The sequence below is a fragment of the Falco biarmicus genome, chromosome 1 (genome assembly GCF_023638135.1).
Source record: "Falco biarmicus isolate bFalBia1 chromosome 1, bFalBia1.pri, whole genome shotgun sequence".
NCBI lineage: Eukaryota > Metazoa > Chordata > Aves > Falconiformes > Falconidae > Falco > Falco biarmicus.
The window spans coordinates 36,315,270-36,336,597 of NC_079288.1; the positions used below are offsets into that span (position 1 = coordinate 36,315,270).

At 53.8% G+C, this 21,328-nt stretch overlaps 1 protein-coding gene across 1 annotated transcript in view; it reads left to right on the forward strand.

The window, feature by feature from the left end:
* Positions 1–16,704, forward strand: part of RBM19 (RNA binding motif protein 19) — a 70,279-nt gene extending 53,575 nt beyond the window's left edge. Inside the window, exons 24-25 of the mRNA XM_056350209.1 lie at positions 6,763–6,876; positions 16,313–16,704. Coding sequence (XP_056206184.1) covers positions 6,763–6,854 — 92 coding nt within the window. The 3' untranslated portion in view covers positions 6,855–6,876; positions 16,313–16,704. The remainder of the gene's footprint in view (positions 1–6,762; positions 6,877–16,312) is intronic.
* The last annotated feature ends 4,624 nt before the right edge of the window (positions 16,705–21,328 follow it).

Consider the following 21,328-nt stretch of genomic DNA (forward strand, 5'->3'; position numbering starts at 1 on the left):
AGCGGGACGTGGCCTCGCGTTCGTGGAGTCGTGTGTGCAGTGCTGGTTGTTACAGGCTGGGGAAGCTGCAGTTTGGTGGTGCAAGGGCTGAGGGTGGGTACAGCCGGGGAGGCGGGGAGCAAAGTGGGATGTGCTGGGATCCACAGGCTGATCTCCAACGGGGTGGCAAAAAGGAAACCAAAAGGAGCACGGCAGTGTCCAGGGATATGTAACAGCCTGGGCATGGAGCTGTGCTGCTGGGGGCACACGTGAGGCAGCAGGGAGGATGGGCGCAGCTGAGGGGTGCATGTGCCCACCCAGAACCCACCACTGGAAGCGGGACAGATCATACTTTATCATAGTGATGTGAGTCTCCACCTGGGTGGAGAAGGCAGAAGATGTGATGGTTCATGCATCCCATTTTATATTCGGGATCTCCTTTCTCCCTTTCTACTCTGCTGAATCTGGAGGTGGGGGGAATAGTCTTGGCTTTACGGTAGTTGCAGACTTGCAGCAGATGCTGGCTGCTGCCTTCGAGCTGTCACCTCCCATCTCCCCCAGGCTCAGCTTGCCTCCTGATTTCTGTTTGTGTTTGCTCCAGCCCCCCTCTCTGGGGTCTTCCTCGTGGAGGTGGGGGACTCTGGGAGAGCGGCAGGAAGAGTGTTTTCACATCCCAGGGGAGATGCAGCCTTGGAGCTGCAGTGGCCCCAGGGGCTTGGCTGAAAAACAGGAGCAAGGTTATCACTCCCCATCTTTAGGGACTGAAAATGTGATTGAAGGCGGCCGTCATTGCTGTGCTTCAGCCCATCTCGAGGAGAGAGAAATAACATCCAATGACTTCAGCCCTGTCTGGTGCACAGGCGCGTCCTCCACTGCAAAACTGCTGGTAGCTAATCCTGCGGCAGAGCGGGATCTGCCAGAAGCGTTTCTCAATAACAAAGCCCATCTGGGGCAGCCAGCGGGCACCCGGCGCTGTCTGGTGCCTGGGACCGGGTCTCATTCTGCACCGCACTGGCAGGCTGGAGTTTCATGAGTGGGATTTTCTTTCTTTGGGAAGTGCCCTCTCCTGGTTTCAAGACAGGCTTGCGGCAGGGTTTCTGGCAGTGATGCCCAGCGGCCCTGAGGAGGGGAGGGAGCCAGGCTCTGTCCCTTTTGCTGTGGGTGTGCAGAAAGCGATAGTGATAAAGAGGGGAAAACTGCAGCTACCAGACTTCGGCCCCCGTGGGATGCTCCTTCATATTTCTTCCCCAACATAGCTGGAGGCTGGTTTTCCCACGTGGAGCCAGGGCAGAGGATACAGAGCACACACGGCACTGCTGCCCTGCCTTGAATCCTCCTCATCCCTGCAGCCAGCTGAACAGCTGGGCTGAAACCGCACATCTCATTGCACTGGTGCTGCAGACTGGATTCTCTTAACCAGAAACCAAGCTAATTTTTTCCTACCAATACCCATTTCCCACCCACCCACTTTCCTTCTCTCCCCACAAGGCACAGGAGCAGTTCAGACATCCCTGCACTGTTCATGGGTGTCCCCATGAATTTTCTTCTCCCTCCCCAGTGTGGATGTTGTGTGAGGGTCTTCCCACAGCTTTGCAGGCTTCAGTGGTCAGGCACTTGTGGTCCCTTATTGTCAGGTAGGAAGGGACCAGGCTGGGAATGGGAGAGAAAAAATAATTTTGTGTCTTCAAGGCTCAGGAAAGAGTTGAGACCCTGAGGTCTTTGGTGTCTTCAGCTGCTTTTTACCACCAAAAGCCGCTGCTGCTGCAGTCCTTGTGTTGCTCCCCAAGCCAAGCCCAGCCAGCAGCGTCTGAGAAGCAGGACGTGGAGGCAGATGCTATCAAAAGGTGCAGTGGTGGATGGAGTGGGTCTTATCCGACCACCTAACTCAGCTTATTCCTTTTTTCCTGCCCTAAATTTCTTTTTATTGCATTTATAGCATTGCCATCCCACGGGAGAATCTTTTTCTTTTTTTCCTTTCTCTGAAAGCCTTTTGTGATCCTTTTGGACCTGGAGGCCTACAACACCACAAGCCACCCGTGCTGTTTGGAGAGGCTGGTCTTGCTGTAGCAGCGTTGTGTGTTTGTATCAAGCCGTGTTGGCAGTGCTGTGCCATCAGTACAGGGTGATGCATGGCCTCTGCTGCTTCTGGCCCTTTTCCTGGTTATTCCACAGAAGTAAAAGCAACCAGGGAGCATGCCAAGGACTTTGCACATACCAGAAGAGGTGAAAGTGTTAAAGCAGGACAAGGGACTGAGACTGTCCATCTCACGGGGCTTTCAGACACATTTCTCCCAAGTTTTATGCAATGGGAATTTAAGTGTTTTGAAAAGCTTCTTCTTTTTCTTCTTTTATTTCCTCTTTTCTGTGCAGTTTCTGGTTTGCTGTGGGCACAACAGTGATGCACAGATGTTTCCACAGTTAGCACATGGTGTATCTGCATGTAGGAGAGGCTGCAGAGTGCTAACAGAGGGTGAGAAGATTGCTCTAAGGCCTGGGGGGTTGCTGTCACCCAGGTCCAGTGGGACAACACATTGACCTGCACTCCCCTGGGTTGGGTGGTGAGTTTGACTTGAGCCATGAGCTCATCCTGCTCCGTCTCGCTGCCATCACAGCAGATTTCTGCATTGCCAGCTTTGAAAGAGCAACCTCGATCTTTCAGGCTGGTGTCTTGGGTAGCACCACCCAAGACCCCTCACCCAGCAGTGCCAGTGTCATCCCTGCCATTTTTGTCTTAGGAAGGAAATACTTCGTAAAGCCTAGACCTGGGCTGCGGGACACACGTCCTACCACTGACTTCTCTGTGCTACAATTATGCGCCATATTTCTAGACACCATTTATAGAGATTTGGCTTCCAGTTCCCAGGTCTCACTCTGCTGTTATTTGTTAGGTTAAAGAGAGGTCTGGTCTCCTAAGTCTTTTCTCTGTGCAAGCATTTGTAGTGGCAATCAAGCCATTTCTGAGCCATCTTTTCAATAGGTCTAATAGATGCAATAAAATGGAATAGGCTTCCTTCCCATTTTGTGTAGTTTTCAGGTTATTCTTCATGGCTTATTCTAAGTCTTTGTAATGCTCCAGGAGAAAGTGAGGAGCCCAGAAGTGGTCATCAGCTGCCAGAGATGGTTTCTGTAATGCTATCAGGAGTGAAGCCGCAGCCTAGCCCTGACGGCTGGGACAGAGGCACTACACCCTGCGCTTGCTTTCCTGCCTCTGAGCCGTCTGTAAGAGGTTTAAGTCTTTTTGCTCATTTCTGAGTGCACCTTCTTTTCATCGTGAGGCAGTGTCTTATGTTAGGGACAAAAAAGAAGCTTTCTTTGAGCTTTAATTGCACCCCACCATGCATTGTTAATCTGTGGGACCCACTGCTGCAAGGTGGCTGGAGAGCCTGAGAGCTTGGCCAGCTACAGGGGAGGATTTGATGCTACTGTGGATAAAGAGACTTATCTACTGTAGTGAGGTAAGGAGAAGCCATGGGAAGGTTGGCCTTAGGGCCTCTAATCCAGCCCATAACGTGGAGCAGGGTCGTGGCAAGCGCTACATCAGAGCAGCGAGGGATGCACAGACTCTGCCACCAGCAGCATCTTGGCCCTCATTTCGGCAGGTGGATCTTCCCTTTGGCAGACAAGGATCACTGATGCCTTTGAAACCAGCAGAGAGAATATTTTGGCTGTGCCAAAATAGTGATGAAGGGATCCCAAAGCCCTGCAGCTGAATTTGCCAGCCCTGGGGTGAGAGGCAGATCTGGAGGTATGCAGTCCAGGGTCACATCCAGAGCCCCACTGCAGACCTGCGCATCTCCTGTATCCCCACAGTCACATCACTGCAGCCCACAAAGAGTCTGTAACAGCTCGATCCCCCTTCCTTTGCTCGCCTGGCACAGGACCACGGTTGCCGGCACAGCTCCATCCTGGGAAACCTCACTGGGGGAAGATTGGTGAGCAAGGCAGTGATACCCTCAGCGTGCGTGTGCTCCCTCTCTCCCAGGAGCTCGCAGTCCGTGCAGGGAAGGTACTCGCTCCCAATCCAGTTAAATTACTATTGACTTGTGTTCTCTGCGCTTCACAAACATTGCACTCAGCCGTCACCAGCGGGGCTGGCGGTATCCTGCCAGGGCTAACTTGGGAAGCCAGCTGTGCTGGGCCGTTTTTTCCTGCTCTTTCCCATCGATCAAAGAATTAAATTGACAGATGGGGAATTTTACGTAAGACGTGGGAAGGGGAAGGAATGACTTGTGCGGGGGGGGGTTATAGGAAGGTTGGGCTGGAAAGAGGGGGTGTGGAGGCTGCAGGGCAGGCAAATGAGAGAGGTGTGTGAGGAGGGGGTCTGGCTTGTATTGTAGTTGTGAGAGCGTTTCCAGCAAGGCCCCCGGTCTCAGCAGAGGGCTGTGGGTGCGTGCAAAGCGGTGGAGCCCCAGCGTGGCTTGCCCTTGATTATTTACAGTTGTTTGCTGGAAGTAGAGTGTTTGCAGAGGAAGGCATGCTCTGCTCAGGACCTGATCCTCCTGCCCTCCCCAGCAGGGTGGGAAGATTCTTCTCCATCCCTGTCATCTTTCCCAGGTTGCTCCTCCTTTGGCTGCAGACCCCCACGCTGCTTCTTTTACCTCTCGGCTGCATTACAGACCCACCACGCCTGCCCTCACCTCCCAGCCTTTTGGGCTTCCTTTTTAGTCCTTTCTTCTATTTTTTTTTTTTTTTTTTTTAGATATTTTTTTTTAGAGAGAGCATCTGTAACTAATGCAAACACATGCCGTAGCCGGAGAGTAAAACCCTGCAGGATTAGCGTGGCATTCGCAACCCTGCCACGTTCTAATCCCGTGGTAATCCCCCTCTCGGCCCACCCCCGCCGGCTTTGGCTATTGTTTAAAGGAAGCAAATGGGATCGTTAGCGGGCAAACCTTAACCAGCTTGGAGTGGCTGAACTGAAGTTGAACCAATTCACTTCCCCACCCTCCTGGGGTTTTTTACCCCCCTTTTCCTCCTTGTTAGGTGGTGCTGAGGGATGCTTTGGTGCTCCCCAACAGTGCTGTGGCTGGGGAGCTGGTGAATCTGGAGCACACACGGCGGGGGTCATTTGCCCTACCAGCCCCCTGCCCACACCACAGCAGATCCTCTGGCTGCACTGCACTGCTTAGGGCTGCTCCCTTAGCACCCAGCACCCCACATCCAGCATCTCCTCCGCCGTGCAACCCCCATCATCACCTCTGTGTAGGGTCTCCTCATGGGGCACATCAGGGGCTGGTGGGGAAGGGGTGGCAGGTGGGGGACACACTCTTCCTTGCTATGGATTTGGGAGCTGAGACCACATTTGGTGCCATTTCTGAGCCCCAAGCATGAGCCTGGCTAGGGCTGCAGGAGCTGGGAGGGCAGAGTAAAGGGGAGGGAGATCCACTGAGCTGGCACCTTCCTCCCAGGTGGGTTGTGCCTTTTGCTTTTGGATGGTTGAGCTGGGAAGAGTCGCTCCAGGGTCTTGGGGTGGCACCTTGCAGCCCCTTTGCCTCCCCTGAGCTCAGCGGCATGGGTGCCAGGAGGCGAGTTGGGGCTGCTGGCACCCCCGTCCCCCTGCCCATCCCCGCAGCCACTAGCGGGGAAGGAGGCAGGTTCTGGCGCTCTGTCAAGGAATTAATTGAAAAATAAAATCATTAGATGGGAACTCCAGAAATGCAAAATTGTTGGGAGTTGGGGGGGAGGCGGAGGGGGGGATGTGAGCTTTTGTGAGGTTAATTTCTTCTGTATTGATGTTTTGTGACATTTACTTGTTGTTTATCTCCCACAGCAGCTGTAATACTAAAAGAAAATGCACAGCTTGTTCCATTTATTTATTTTACACCTTTTCTTTAGTCCTATGGTATGTTTGTTTGTTTGAGAAACCCAGCGAGGCTTTTGATGTCTGAAAGCAGGATTTAAACAGCTGTTCTCCATGTGCTGCTCGCAAGTGAGAGCCGCTGGCTGGGGAGCGAGCGGGGGGAGAAGGGGCTGCACCACGGCTCCTGCTGGGAGGGCATTTCTTGCCCAGCGGAGAGCAGGCAGCGCCGCCCTCAGCCTCAGCACAGGGGCCAAATGGCTTTTGTCACCCGGGTGCTGATGCCGGGTCCTGGCAGCCCCCCAGGGGTTTCTCGCCCTCCTGCAGACTCTGACATCCCTGACGATGGATGCAGGCATGGTGTTGCACCCCACAGCGGTTTTGGGAGCATGATGATGCCTTGTGGGTCACGGGACAGTGCTGTCGGTGTGGGGCAGGTAAAGCAAGGTGGGGACATCACTGCCCCAGCTGTCAGGGAAGAGCCAGCCCCTCACCTTTACCCATTGCCAGCCGATGTGGGAGATGTGGGCTGGGCTGCGGGGCCAGGCACCGAGATCGTATGTCTCAGCAAAGATGTTGGTGGGTCTGTGTCCTGCCACAAGCCTTGTTGAACCAAGGCTGGTGTCTAGGTTGGTAGGGTGACCATTCTTGGACAGGGAATGGGTGAACTGGGCTCAATGGGAAGGGTTGGCATCACCAGTGAGCCTGTTTGGATGCTGAGGCTGTTTGCTTCCACCAAAGCGTGTGAACTAAAGTATGGGGGTAGGTGTGGGGTCACACCAGCAGCTGTGGTGCCCTGCCAGGACCTGCCTGGTGAGGAAGAGTAAATGATAGTTGAGGGGCTTTACCTTAGCTGCAGTAACAACTGAGGAGGATGAGGGGTGCTGGAGGTAGCACAAAGTGGAGGCGGTTGTGCATGGGCCCCAGGTTATAATCTTTGCTTTTCTTCTTTTGCATGCCCTTCACTACCACTCGGGTCTGGACAGACTCCCCAAACAAGAGAAAACGATCAGAGGTTTTGAATGAAATCCTGGAGCATCTGGAAGAGGAGGAGAGCAACAAAGACGAGGCCATCTAACAGCTGCCTGGCATCTGGTGAGGTGGGTACCAGGGCAGTGGGGCTGTGGCGGGCACAGCTGGCCCTAAAGGTCAAATGCCTTGGGCTGCTGCAGTGTCAGCAGTGCCAGGAGGAGGAGAAGGCGGCATTGCAAAGGCTCATCAGCCTCCGAGCCAGGATCCCATCCGCTGCCTTTCCTCCCTGTCACCCCGAAGGCTCATAGCCATGGTCTCAAAAGGTACAGCCCAGATTTGGGCTCGGTTTAGGCTCTGCATTGAAGTGAGTGCATGCACTGTTTGTGCTTCTGCATGCTCCCCAGTGTGTTTGCTTTCCTACACGGGAAGCCAGCAGAATTGCTGCTGCAGCAGAAATCACTGTTGAGTTGTGAATTGGCCCTCACTGGGGCTGGGGGAGAACAGATGGGCTGCCAGAAAAAAAGCGCCTGTTTGGAGACCAACCTGCAGCTGCCACCATGAAACAGTTTGGCAAAGGCCTTTTCCCTGCTAGCACCCGCAGCCTCCATGTCTTCATTCCCTCCAAGGGCACCACGCAGCCCCACAGTCTAGTTCATGCTGTCTTGAGTCCTGGCTGGCCTCGCTCCTCCTTAGCATGTGTCTTCCTTGGAGTAGCATCTTGAGGCTGGAGAGTGTGGGACGGCAGAGGTTTGCTGGAGGGAGCCAGGATTAAATAGCTCCCTGTGGTCAAACTATGTGCAGTTCAGCCAGCTCCCCACCTCCTTTTGAGACTGCTTAGCGAACCCTCTGTGGGTTCAAGAGAGGTGAGACAGGCTTGTGGATCTCCTTTGTGCGTGTTTGTGGCCGTGGTGGAAACCGGATTGCTGGTAGGAAGCCTGTTCCCCAGCCACAGCATCCGGAGAAGTGCAATAAAATCACCAGGGAGGCTCCCAGGTCCCTTTGAACTGCACTCTGCCCCCCTTTTTCCATCCACTGAGGAACTCGCTGCCCACCTCCACGGTGATGAAACCCCATCCGGTGCCGAGAAACTCATGCAGGGCCAAGAGAGATGAAGTGCATCGCACTGGTGCGCTGCCCGTAGGGAGGTGGCTCTGGGTACTGGATTGACGAATCCTTCACGCTGGGGAGAAATTCCCTGCAGGGCTTTCTCCAGCAGCGCTGTGTTCGCTCAACACAACCGAAGGAGTGATTTTTGACATGTTCTGGCTCCCATTTTTACAACCAAAGAAGTGACACCAGTTCCTAAATCTCATCCAAGTGGCCCAGGGCCAGCCTGGTTTTTGGGGTGCTGCTAGGGCCGCATGCTGCACATGTCTGAAGCGGCACTGAGCCCACTGTGCTGGGGTGAACCTGGGGCTGTCTATCAGCACCAGGAAGCCTCCCCACGCTTGCTGGTGTGTGTTTGTGTGTGTGTTGCACATTACTGCCGGAGAAGCTGTTTTCCTCTCAGCAATATCTGCCTATTGCTGCGAGGTGGTACCCAATACACCTAGCAGTGGGATGCTCATAACCTTACTTATTACCAGACTTTTGTTCAACCCACAACACCGCTGGCCGCCTGAATAGCGAGCGCATCTGGGCCTGGAGCCGACCAATAACCCTGCTAATACATCTGCCTTCCCGGGCTGCAGCAAGTGTCAGGCACGAGCACAGCGCCGGGGCCCTCCTGATGAAAGGGAAGGTGCTTACGTGACCGCAGGAGTAATCCGAGTTGGGTTAAATAACTGCCTGCTTCATGCGGTGCGTCTGCAGTAAGTGCCGGGGCTTCGAGATAACATTTGTTCCCTTGGAACCGCTCTGATTTAAGGATGCCTCCAGGTGTACGTGCTGTTAACACCTCCAACAGCCAGCCTGAGGACTGAGCCAGGGAATGATGGAAGTGGGGAGGGATGGAGCTGGGGAATGATGGAAGTGGGGAGGGATGGAGCAGCACAGGAGGGGCAGGACATGCAGTGTTGCTCAGAGCCCGGACAAGCCCTGTGCTTACAGACCAGTGGGCTTGGAGGGTCCCTGGCTCTTCATGCAGTCCCCAGGGAGGAGGCTGAGTGCTATGGCTCAGCACCCAGACCTGTAACACCCTGTGCCAGTCCCCTAAACCACGCTGCAGCTCGGGAGCCTGCTGCTGCCTCCGAGCGGCTTCCCAGCCCCCTGCACTGGCTTCCCTGCTGTCAGAACCTGGGGCTGCTGGCTTAGGGTCAGACCCCCAAAATTCAGGGGTGTCCCCCTCCTCAGGGCTGTGGTGTAGAACATGGATCCCTTATGGCAGCTCCAGCACATCTACCCTGCCCTGCAGCAGACAGGCATTCGTGCTCAGTGGACAGGTGGGTAAACTGAGTCACGGGTGTCAGAGCCGCACTGTCAAAGGGGGTGTCACTGCGTCAGCCAAATGGTGACAAGCATTTTTTTTTTTCCTTTTTTTGCTCAGCGTTGATGAGTGGCATTCCCATCCCCACTCCCTCCGTGGCTCCCCACTGCCTTTGCCATCTGTGCCGGTGCAGGGGGCAGCAGCAGCAGGACCCCTCAGTGGTGCTGGGGCAGCCCCGCACTGGGGGGTCACTACAGGGAAACAGGACATTAACATCCAGGGGGGGTGAAGGACCAACCCACACGGAGGACAGAGGAGCTGGGCAGGGTCCCTTCCAGGCACATGTATCACCCAGCACATGATTTAAGTGAAGCTCTGCAGCGTTGCAGGTTGGGGTTGGATTTTCCTGAGGGTTTTTTTTTCCTGTTGTGGTTTTTTTTTCCCTCTCTCCCTTCATTGTCTTTTGTGGTGGGGCAGGTTTCTTGCTGAGTGTCTCTGAGGTCTGCAGTGGCGACGAAAAGGATTAGCGCAAGCAGAGCATGTAGGCTTTAGAGAACAGAGCAGAGTTTGGTTTCAACATCTAATTCAATTTGTTCTGCCGAGATTGAAATATGAAATGGTTGCCAGTCAAACGTTCAAAGGGGGAGGAGGGAGGAAAGAGGAGAAGGAGCCTTCTCAAATTTAAATTTTAATGAAAATTAATTTAACCCTTTGATATGTTTTAAAACATATTTCCCAGTCTGGAAGCAGGCTAGAAAACATTCATGAGGGTGGTTTTTTTTTTCCGTACCTTCAAACATAATGAAGATTTTCTTTTTCCCTTAATGATACTTATCTTGTTGAGCAGTTTGACATTGGTTAATTTTTCAGGCAATTTGGTATCAAGGAAATCTGTTTGATGTGTGCAGGGGGGGGCTGTGTATGTGTATACAGATACGTATGCCTGTACATTAATTATGAAAGTGCTGATTGCAGCTCTGGAGAACAGTTTGAGTTAATGTCTACTCCACAAGCAAAGACTCGACTTCTTTGTTACGTATTGAGAATCCCACACATTGCACCCCTAAAATTACAGTGGGTTTAACGGGAGTTTTCTGAAAATGAGCATATACCTGCTAATTACCCTGAATTAAAATGAATGCCTAAGTAGGTTTGCAGGAAATTCATCACTCCCTGCTGCCCCTTTTTTTTTTTTTTTTTTTTTTTAGTCCGATGTGAAACAATCCTAATGATAAAATAATGCAAACTCTTTTAACTGTCCGTGTAGTTAAACCTGGGAAATAGCCTCCCGCTGGTCCTTAACCCTGGCGGTACTTCGCTAGTTGAACATTATCACAATATGCTTATTTTGTTCAAGAGTGATAATAGTTTCTTTTAGCAGTAACTATTATTCAGAAAGGTTGTATCTATAACAAATGATTACACGCTAATTGTTGTAATTGGGCTATGATGAGCTGTGGCCCTGGTCCCCTTGTTTTGCTGGCTCTTGACACCGCAGGGCTGGGGTCACCGTGTGCGCTGGTCACCCCTCAGCTGCCCTGTGCTCCCTGGGGAGACCTGGGCATGTTGAGGGTGCGATGCCCATCTGCTCTCGGTGTCCTTTTGGGGAGGGGGGTGGTGTGCATTGCATCCAGGCTGTGCTGGTGGCAGAGAGGAGGAGCAGCCCGCTGCAAGCCCCTGCTCCTGGCCAAGCCATCACCCCTTGCCCTGGGCAGGAGCTGCAGATGTGGCCATCGTGGGGCTGCAGGGGTTATTTCAGGCTCTGGCAGATGGGCTTGGGGAAGTCTCTCTGGGCTGGTGCTTGGCACATGCTTTCCCCATCGGAGAACTGAAACCAGTAGTTTACACTCGGTCCTGTCTTCTGCAAGCCCCAGGATATGGTACAGGGTCCCTGTGGGGTCTGCAGACCCCAGGTTGAAGACCACTGCCCTGCCAGGGGGGCTTTCGCCAGATTGTGATGGCTTTGTCCAGGGCGAGACCCCGGTGAGCTGGATGGCAGCTGGAGCTGTGACAGCTGCGGCTGCTCCCCGGGCACCCTCTGTATCCCCCTCCCCAGGGCCGGCTCCGCAATTGGATTAGGATATTATTCAAATGCAGCCTTTTTACTGAATTAGAGGGTTAACGGGTTTTAATGTAAAACTAGCTTTACTTTATTGCTGCCTGTTGCCAGAGGCCTGTGTGGGCTGTTATCTACTTAAGGGGACAGCAAGCAAGTCAATGCGCAGAGGATATCCACCGGGCTGGGGTCGGGCTGGGTGCTGCGAGCTCCTCTGCTCCCAGGGCTGGGTGTCTTGGCTGAGTGATGCTTCCCGCTGCCCTCGGAGCCAGGCGGTGCTGCTGTGCCCTCTTTCATTGCTCAAAGCGACTCATCACCTTTGGAAAACTCTTGACCACAATCTGTGTTGTTTTTCCCACTGTCCCTTGGAAGGAGGAGGGGGACTCAGCATCGACATAGACAGGCAGGTAGCATCTCACTCTGCGAGCTGCTCTTTTCCTGAGCTGTGGGCTTGAAATGTTGCTGCTTAGAACGTGCCCCCATCCCTTTGCCCCCTCCACAAGTGGTTTCTTTTCATCACTGTTGCACTGGTCCTGCCTACAGCACTGGATCACAAATTTCAGCTCTTCTCATCCCCTTAATTCCATCTTGCCTTTGCAAAGTCTTCCTCCCCAGTGTGCCCCGCAAGCGCTGGAGGGCCGAGCAAGCCTGTCTCTTCACAGCAAGTACCGCAGGTGCCATTCACCAGCCCTTTGCCAGGGCTGCAGGAAGAGCTTGCATCCCGCTGCATTGTGCTTGCTGCTTTCCAGCCCCACTGCCGGCTCCAGGCGGGAGCTCTGGGATCTCAAGCCTTCCTGACTGCCTGTTGGTGTTGGCAGCCACCCCCTTCTCCCCAGCAACTCTACCAGCTTTGCTTGTCTGCTGGCAGAGGCAGTAAGTGAGGTGTCTGTGCATGCTCAGAGTTGTCTTCCTGAGCAAGATGTGGCAGGAAACACACAGGAAGGGTTTGGGCTTGGAAAAAACCAGTGCTTTGGTTGCTGCTCCCTTGAGATAGAAGAAGTAGTATGAAGGCGTGCGTGCTGCTGGTGGAGCGATGCTTTCCCGTGGAGACTTTCCCTCACTGCCCTTGGTTTCCCCATTTGCAAAGCACAGGACAGGTCTGCAGGTGGAAGCAGCTGTGTGCTGTGCCCACTGCTGTATCCCTGCCAGGAGCAGCCCTACTCCCTGCCAGGCATGCAGGTTTGCTACAAACTCCTGCTTTAACTGACAGTCAGGGCTTGTTCTTCAGCTCCTAATCGTCTCCCTTCCACCAGCCTTTTGCAATTGCAAACCCCATTTGCTTCTCCTTTGGTGGAGGATTAGCCAAGGGATGCTGCTGATGCTGCCCCATCTTTTCCCCACCTCTCACAGAAACCTCCTTTCCTTCCCTGCAGCCAGCATTAAAATATTCTGATTGTGTCTAAGGGATCAGACAAGTCACCGCTGGGTAACTGATTGCCACAGGTCAGCCGGGCTCAGCCACAGCCAAGGTGACTCCCAGTACCTGGACCCCATTATGAGAGGGGGCAGCAGCAAACTGGCATCGCCCCAGGCTGCAGCCACCTGCAGGGACAGTTGGCTGGGATGCTGGCTGCAGATCTGGGGAGCACAAGCTTCCCTGTCATGTTACAGCATGTCTGGACCTTACCCTGGGTCGCACCATAACCAGTGTTCAGCACCACTGCCTTCCAGCTTCCACCAGCACCTTCCAGCTTCCACCAGCACCTTCCAGCTTCCACCAGCACCTTCCTTGATGGGAAATAAAACAGGAGAGTGAGCATGCAGCTTTCCTTTCTCCGGAGTGTGTCTGCGTGTGACTGAGACACACTGCCTCCTGTTTTCCCTAAATATATGCATTGGAGAGGGAGAGAAATCGCATGGCAGGGCTTGAGATTTCAGACTTAGCCATTCATGAATAATAATCAGGCTCAGTAATTCACAGTAAATAGGTATCCAAATTGGCTAATAAGGGAGGCTTTCACCCCAAACTGGAGCTAGGAAGAAAGGCAGAGAGAATACGAACAGACGTTGGCTGAGGCGGGTGTGCACACGGTGTGATGTGAATCGGTGAAACAGAGAAACCAATGCCAGCAAGAGAGGGGAGAGCAGCAGCAGCAGCAGGGGAGATCCCCAGAGAAGGGACGGCATCCAGCCTCCCCTGCCGCGGGGCAGCGGTGGCCAGGCTCAGACCTGCATGAGCTCGAGCCCTACGTTCCACAGTCTGTAATTAGTGCCACATAATTAGGCGCAGCTCTCCCTTCCAGCCGCAGGACCGTGCTGGGCTGACGGGCCTCAGTGTGCCCAGCTTGTGCATCCCGCCAGCGCTTCTGCCCTGCAGCCCACGTGGACCGGGTGGTACAGCACCGGTGTCATCACATCCCCACGTGTGACATCCCCAGCTCAGGGCTTAGCAAAGCTGCTGGGACAGGGGTTGCACGCAGTGCTGCCTGTCAAGGGGAATAAGAGTAGGAAGGTAAGAGGGAGGTCTGTAGCATGTGTCAGGAGAGGTGATCTGGGGGGAAAAACATTTTTCTTTGTGTTCACGCAACTAAAATTCAGGTTTTGCTTTGTTTGGTGGTTAATTTTCTCCTGCAACAGCGAGCGAGGCAGTGGTAGGAGTTGCGCTCGGGCGCAGTGAGGTGGACTATTGGTCTTCATCTGCTGGCAGCAGGCTCCAGTGGGGAGGAGGCACTGCCCCATGGGCACCACGGGAGACAGCTCCGGACACCCGACAGAGCAGCAGCAGTGGGTGCTGAGGAGGTCACAGAGTCCTTCCCTATGCAGATCAGCTGCTGCTTCCCAACAAATGTTCTTCTAGCAGCATCTTAAGATGACGTTAGATAAAGTTAAGATAAAGGAAAAAATGGAAAAGCACCTCTGCAGATCTGAGCCTGTGATTCAGGCTATTTAAATACACAGAATAGAAGCTCAAAATGCAGCTGATGAGTAGCTGAAGGAAGGATGCCCCTCTGAGGGCCAGCTGTTGCCAGGCGGTGTTTTGCAGCTGCTAAATGACTTTTTAAATTGAGGAGAAACCTATAGCCACTTTTACAGTCCCCTTAGCTCCCTTATATAGGGCAGCGCAGTGGCTGGAGAGCACCACGCTGCTGCTTGGCTGAGTTACCAGATATTACAGTCCCGCTGTCCTACAGCAAGGAATTGCAATGGATTCAAAATAAACCGCAGCAACTCTGTCCAAAGGCGATTTTCCTCCCACCCTTCCACACCCGTTCCCCACCTCTCCTCTCCCTGTGCCGCTGGATTGAGGATGCTCACAATATTTAGCACACTGCATGGCGTGGAGCAAATAAACCTTTTTTTCTCTTGTGCCCTGTGACTTGGCTTATTTAAGTGCATCAGAAAGCGGGGTTTGGGTGTGCAGAGTGGTTTTCCTTGGGGTGTGATGGATGCTTTCGATGCCCCAGCAGCTGCAGCAGCACAGAGCTGGTGTCTGGACCCCCCAGCATCCCTTCATCCCTTCCCTACAGCTTAAACCATCCCTCACGGCCCAAAACCGGAGGTGGGATTTAGCAGGTGTAATGAGGACAGCTTTATAAGCCACCAGAGATGGAGAGGAAATCATGTTCCTGCCTCTCCTGCATTTGGTGACCTAAAATCTTTTCGGAGTTAAGTGTAGCCCATGTTAGCAGCCATCCCACTGATGCTCATGGGGCTGCAGAAGTTCCTGGGTGCTGCCCTCGGATCAGTCCAGAGATTTTCTGTTTCATCAGCTTAGAAATCTGACCAGAAATTGCAAAAATACACTTCAGTTTCCAGGCAGCCGGCCCCATGGGGCCATACCCTGCCTTTGTGGGGTCCACCCTGTCCCAAGAACCCGGCAGCAAAGGCCGGGTTTAACCTCAGCACATCCCTCCTGCCGAGCCTCAGCAAAGTTGAGCCCCACACCAGAGACCTCGTGTATGGCCGGGGCAGGGATCTCTCATGGCATGTGGGGTAAAGCTTTAATTTAGCACTTTGTGGTCTGATTTCTAAGCTGATGAAGTAGAAAACCTTCTCGTGTCCTTTCTCCCCCAGGCTCCGGGTGGGTGTGTGACACGAGCTGCCACCCCGAAGCAGGACCCCCCTCCGGCACTCCGCTGCCACTGCCCGTGGCCAGGAGCATCCCGCTGGTGTCTAAAGTAACCCAGGTTATTTCCACAGAGACAGACCCTGTGGTGGTGCTGGTGGCTCCGTAATGCCTGATGGAGAGGCAGAAACGGGCAGATCGCAGGCAGGAGCTGTTTTAATTTCATTTTCAGCTGAATGCAGCCCAGTGTGTCAGCCTGGGCTAAGCGAGCCCTGGGAAACAGGAGGATGGACCATCCCAGGAGCAATTTTAACCACATGTCAGAAGTGATACAGGACTGTGGAGGGGTCACCCTGGGGGGCTCGCAGCTCACCATCTCCCCTGCCCCCCCCACCCCCAGCAGGATAAAAGTTGTTTTATAATTTTTTTTTTAAAAAAAGAAACCCACTGTGTGTTCCAGCCGGTGTGCCTGGAGCCCCATGTGCCCGGCAGCGAGTGCGGCTGCGCGAGGCGGGAGGGGGGCAGCGGGGGCGATGGCAGGCAGGGCGACGGCAGGCAGGGGCCTTGGACTTCGTTAGGATTCAGCCGTTAGATCTCTCCTTTCTCTCTGATGGCTGAGTGTGATTGACACTTACAAATTACCCAGCCAAAAGTGTCGAGTCTTTGACCCCTGAGTAACATCTTTGGCAAGCCTGAGATTTGCCAGCATTTTGTCATCTAATTACTACAAATCCCTTGAAAATTCACTGGCTGGTGAATTTTTAATGCGGGACAATTTCAATGTGATGCATTGCCCAGATGGGCACGCGTGCGTGCTCCTTCCCTCTCCCCCCACTGCCTCTTCTCCTTCCCTTTCTTCTCCTCATTCTCTCCTTTCTTTTCTCCGGTTTCTCCCCGCATCCCATTTCTTACCTCCCTCCTGCCTGTGTGCCTCTGTATTCACGGGAAGTGACCCAGCATCTCATCCCCTGCCCGGGCTCTCCATCCCGCTGGAGGAGCCGGCTGTGCCGGGTACGGAGTTGGGCACTTGTGTGTCCCCCAGCCCAGCAGCAGCGTGCTCGAGTCCCCCTCGCTGTCTCACCGGCGGTGGCAGGGAGCTGCTACGTGGCATTAATATTTTTTTTTCCATCTTCTCAGGTCTCTCGCTGATGGATGGAGAGGGAGAAGCCTCTGCTGGGGACCCGGCAGCCAGCACACTTGTTGCCAGCAGAGTCCACTCGTCTTGTGAACCCGACAGCTGATTTATGCCATGTGCCCAGGTCTCGGTATTCCCAGCCTTTTAAACAGACCTTGAATTTGGAGCAGGAGGAAGAGCCCTTGTCTGCCAGCAGCTCCTGCCCGAGGATTGCTTCTTAAATCCAGGCAAGGATGCAATTCCCCTCATCTCAGAAACCGCCCAACCTGGTGCCACAGAAACCCGGGGAGATGGACACTTCCCCTGCTGACCCCAGGGACTCTGGCAGAACCTGCTTTTAATGCCTGAGTTAAATGATAATTTCTGTACATTAAAAGCCAAGAGTATATTTTAAGAGTTTTCCAACCTGAGTCACATCTCAGGTTTGTTTGAATTTGTTTGTTTAATACATATTCGCCCCAGCTAGGTAGTTATTTTGGTCTGATAGGGAGATAAGCATATTTTAGGAGGGAGGCCTGGGGTTTGCTGCTTTCGGCTTTGTGCCCGTGTCATTTCTGTCCCCACTCTCAGGCAATTGCCTCCCGTCTCTCCCTTCCCAGCTTTCAAAGGGAAAGAGGCTTTGCTTTTCAACCAGGGTACCGCTTTACATATGTACGCAGCTGATAAAGTATTTTCACTTCGCCCCTTTCCCCTCTGGGAATCGCTGTCTTACGGCAAAACTGTTTTGTCTGACAAGGGCTGCAACAGATTACACGTGTTGGCTGCAAACACAGGGCCTTTTTTTTCCCTTTTTTTTTCTTTTTGAGAACTGCATACCTTAAAAAAAAAAAAAATCTCTATCTCTGCACTGCCATGGCGAGCTCTGCCTTTTGCCTTGTGTCCCCAGGAACAGCCCCGTGTTCAGATCTGCTTGTGGCATCAGACCTCCCGGGATGATGCCTCCCTCTGGGTTGTGTGTCCAAATTGTTTTTCTCATGTGAACTTAATTTGAGCCTGAACCTGCAAAAATGCTGCTGATTCTGTCAGGGCTGGCTGAGTGCTTCAGCTGGTCTGGCCTGGGGTTTTGGCTGTGGTCTGGGGTGGGATTTTTGGGACCCCTCAGTATCAGCATCCTCAGCATCCATGGAGATCAGCAGGACTCAGAGGAACGATGCCCTCATGCTGCTGAGGACTGAGAGCCAAGGTTCACACTGGCAGCTGCAGCAGGGGACTGTGTGTGATGGACTTGGTGGCTTGGGGACATCCAGGACACCCCTTTCCAACCCAAACATGGGCCATAGATTTCTGCCATCTCCTCTAATGGAGCCAGCTGGGAGGGGTGGGGACTCTGCTTTCCAAGCAGGTTGTTCAGGTGTTAAAAGCAAAACCTTAAAACCTCAGCTGGCTCTAGTGGGAGAGGGGCAGAGCCTTTTCCTGCTCAGTAAGGAGGGTGTCTGTTCCCTGGCTCCATCTCCTGGGCTGCTCCTTCCAGAAATGTCCCTTGTCCTCCCAGCAGCAGGAAGGCAGCACTGGCCCCAGAGAAGGTGATTTTTAGGCATCAAGGATCAAGAGAATGCCAGGATTCACTGTTCAAAAGGTACATACCAGGGCTAAGATATGCCCGGATTTCAGAGGGAGAAAAATTAGGACTCTGTGCAGTCTTAGAGAGGGCAGCCAGAGCTGGAGGGTGCTTTGGAGGAGAGGAGATACTCTGCACCGTGCCACGGGAGGGGTGCAGTGTGCGTGCTCCTCACTAACTAATCTGGGCAGTGCCTTGCATGCTTTAAAGGAAAATAGAAGATGTTTAGTGATCTGTGTGAAGAAGTGGGGTATGTCACTGTAGATGGAAGGCGGCTCAGGAGAAAGCTGTCCTCCAGGAGGAATGTTAGCTGGGGAATGTCATCTGAGACGGGAACCCAGACTAGATGCCATGGGGATGTGTGACCTGCTGACCGCATGAGGTTAAGACTCAGGGTTCGATTTTACCTCCAAGCAAACCGAAAGCAGAAGCCTGTCCTTTTGCGTGGGGTTTCATGTGTCCCAGAAAACCCGGGGTCACAGCAGGGTGCCTGGAAGGGCCCCACAGTGCAAGCAGCTCATTGCCACCACTGATGGATGCTAGCTAGCACAGCCTGCTTCCTAAGGCTGCTGGTGACCCCAGCGTTGAGCAGACTTTGGAGCCAAGCACCATCCATGAGTTGTGTCACCACTGGGGATGCTTAGACCCAGGGAGAAGCTGTGGTTACCTCAAGCGTTGGTGATCCCACCAGATCCGCCTGATCAGAGGGGTTTTCCCTGCCGTTTCTGGGAGAGAAGGTCTCACCAGTAGCACAGTTTGACTACAGACTGAGGACACCATCCTTCTGGGCACCTGGTGGGTTGGGCATTTTCATGCCTGAGGACACCAAGAAGCGCTGTGAAGCCTAAGCGGCTCTGCTCCAGGTTAGTGTTCTCCTTTCACCACCTCCACATCTTCACTCATGAAATCCCATTGAAGCAACAGGTCCAGGTCCAGGGAATACTTGCTCTCCTCGAGTTGTTTGTGGAGATAATTAACTGTGTGCTCTCTCAGCTGAAACCTGCCAGAGCTGCACGGAGTGAAGGGAGCCTGAGGCCTGCGGCATGGGTGGGGGATGGATGGGGGAGAACCACGGGTGGAAAATGCTCAGAAGGAGCCAGCTGAGAGCGACCATCGCTGCAGCGTTTGCCCAGGTTGGGATGAGCCACCAGCCCAGGCTGCCGCTTCTCCCAGTCTGTAATTATCCCTCAGCTCAAGGCCACTCAGTTTTAGGGGCATCCTTTTCTGTTCTCGGTGCCTTTTCCAGCTTCTCTGTGCCCCGTTCGAGCTGGGGACACGCACTGCATCCCCTCCTGCAGATGTGGACACAGCTCTGGTTTATACCGTGACATAGCAATGATCCTTCTTGGTTCTTTTCCCAGTCTTCCCAGCTTTTCCCAGTAATTTCTGACCTTCAGCTTTCTATTACTTCACCCCACTCCTGTTTCTTACAGGGCCAAGTCTGATAGCTTGGAGATGCTCCCAGTGGTCGGGGGGGGGGGGGAAACTAGTGGGTCACCACCGGCGGTTCAGCCGCCTGCTGCATGGGGTGATGCTGCTGGTCCAGGCAGGGCCACCCGGCCCCAACACCTGCCCAGCGTCTTCCCAAGCCTGGAAACATCCCAGTGCCCACCAGCAACCCGTGGCACTCCATAAAACCCCTGCTCCCATTGCACTGCGACGCCTGGGTAACTAAGAAGTAATTAGTGCCGCTTGCTACGGCAAGTAATACCCAAATGTCAAAGAACAGCAAAGCTATTAAGACCTGTTTTTACTGCGCCTTTGCCACTGAAGTCTCCGTGTGTGCGCTGAAATTTGGGGGGGATGAATCCAGCCCCGAAGCACTGGGCTAAGGCCCTTCCCTTGGCTGTGCTGCTGACAACCTGCTCCCTGCCTCAGTTTCCCCTCCATCAGCTCTGTAAGGGATCCGCTGTGCCCTACGTGGGGAAAACCACACAGTTGTGTGGATGGGAGAGGCCAGATCCTGCCCCGGGGGATGCAAGGCAGGGTATCACTGGCTGAGGTGTGTCAGAGCAGCTCGGCAGCCAGGGGAAACCTTTTACTCTGATTTGGATCCTAAAAATCAGATGAGCTGTAATAAGCAGAATGGCTCTCCCTGCTCGGGCACCACCCAGGTGCTCCCACGCTCCCAAACGTGTGTGCCTGAGGTTACAGCCAGGTTTTCGGGGAGCAGGCAGGGGAACAGCAGCTTGGCTGGGTGCAGGCAGGGCACTGGGTCCCATGGCAGGACCGCGACGCACCAGCCTGCTTCCCGTCCTTCCACCGAGCAGGAGAGGGAGAGAGCGAGAGAAAGCGGGAGGGAAAGGACATGTCAAATCAATCATATTTAAACAAAAGCCTGTTCGGCCCAAGGGCCCTTTTAAAAGCTGCTTATTTAATTAAAAGTCCCATTTTCCATATTTATGGCCCTTATTCAGTTAAATATTAACCGCCTGGGCCAGGGCTGGTTTATTCTTTGGGAAGAGGCAGTGTTGGGAGGTTCATTAGGGGTTTATCAGGCAGCCGAGGCACCCAGCAGATGGAGGGAGGGAGGGATGCAGGACAGCACACGTGGGCTCACGTCAGTGCCTGGAGACCACAGGGGTGGCACTGCCACCGCCCCAGCTCGTTGGAGCCACCCCCCATCACTTTCCGGCGGGATGCAGGGAAATGGGGTTAAAAATAGGTGACTGGGAACTGTTGGGATAGCGTGAGAGATGGGCAGGCATAGTGCATGCCATCACATCAGCTCCTGTAGGAAACAGCCTGAAATCCAACCAGATTATCCGCCCTAAATTGTGGCAGAATAATCATAAAAACACCCCAGTTTTGCCCTGGGGTCATGGAAACAGCCCTGGGCTGTGGAAACAGGACTGTTGTCCCCCAGGATGCTATCCCAGCAGCTCAGCGGGCAGTCCTTGCTGGCCTGTGAGAACCACAGCTGTGCTGGACAAGGCTCGGCTGGGTTTTGGCAGCTCAGAGTTGTGCAGGACCTCACTGAGGGTTCATCAGCCAACCATGGTGTTGATGCACCAGCCTGGCCTTTGAGAGCCAGAGGCAAGGACCTCTGGGGAGGTGGACCTTGCTGGTAGGCACAGCTTGGAGGAGGGCCAGAGCAGCACAGCTGGCTGCAATGAGCCTGTGATACCTTAAGAAGATGTGGGAATGAGTGGAACCTGAGGCTGATAAAGGCTCCTCTCGAGGGGAGGCAGTGAGATGTGGCTCCTGGGATTGAGCTGGTCTGTTGGTGCTCCAAGGAGAAGTGGCGTGTCCTGGTCATGATGGCAGCAACAAGAGTAAGCGGAGTGACCACTGTGTCAAGGAGAAGGTGCTGAGCTGGGGAGAGATGCATGGGCCTGAAGGCTTTGTGCATAGGTGGGGGCTGGGATCCAGCTTGTGCTGGGTGAGGTGTCAGTGCTCTTCTTCTGGTGACTCTTCTCCTTGCCTGCTGGTGGCTGTTTCCCCTGGCTGTGTCAGACGG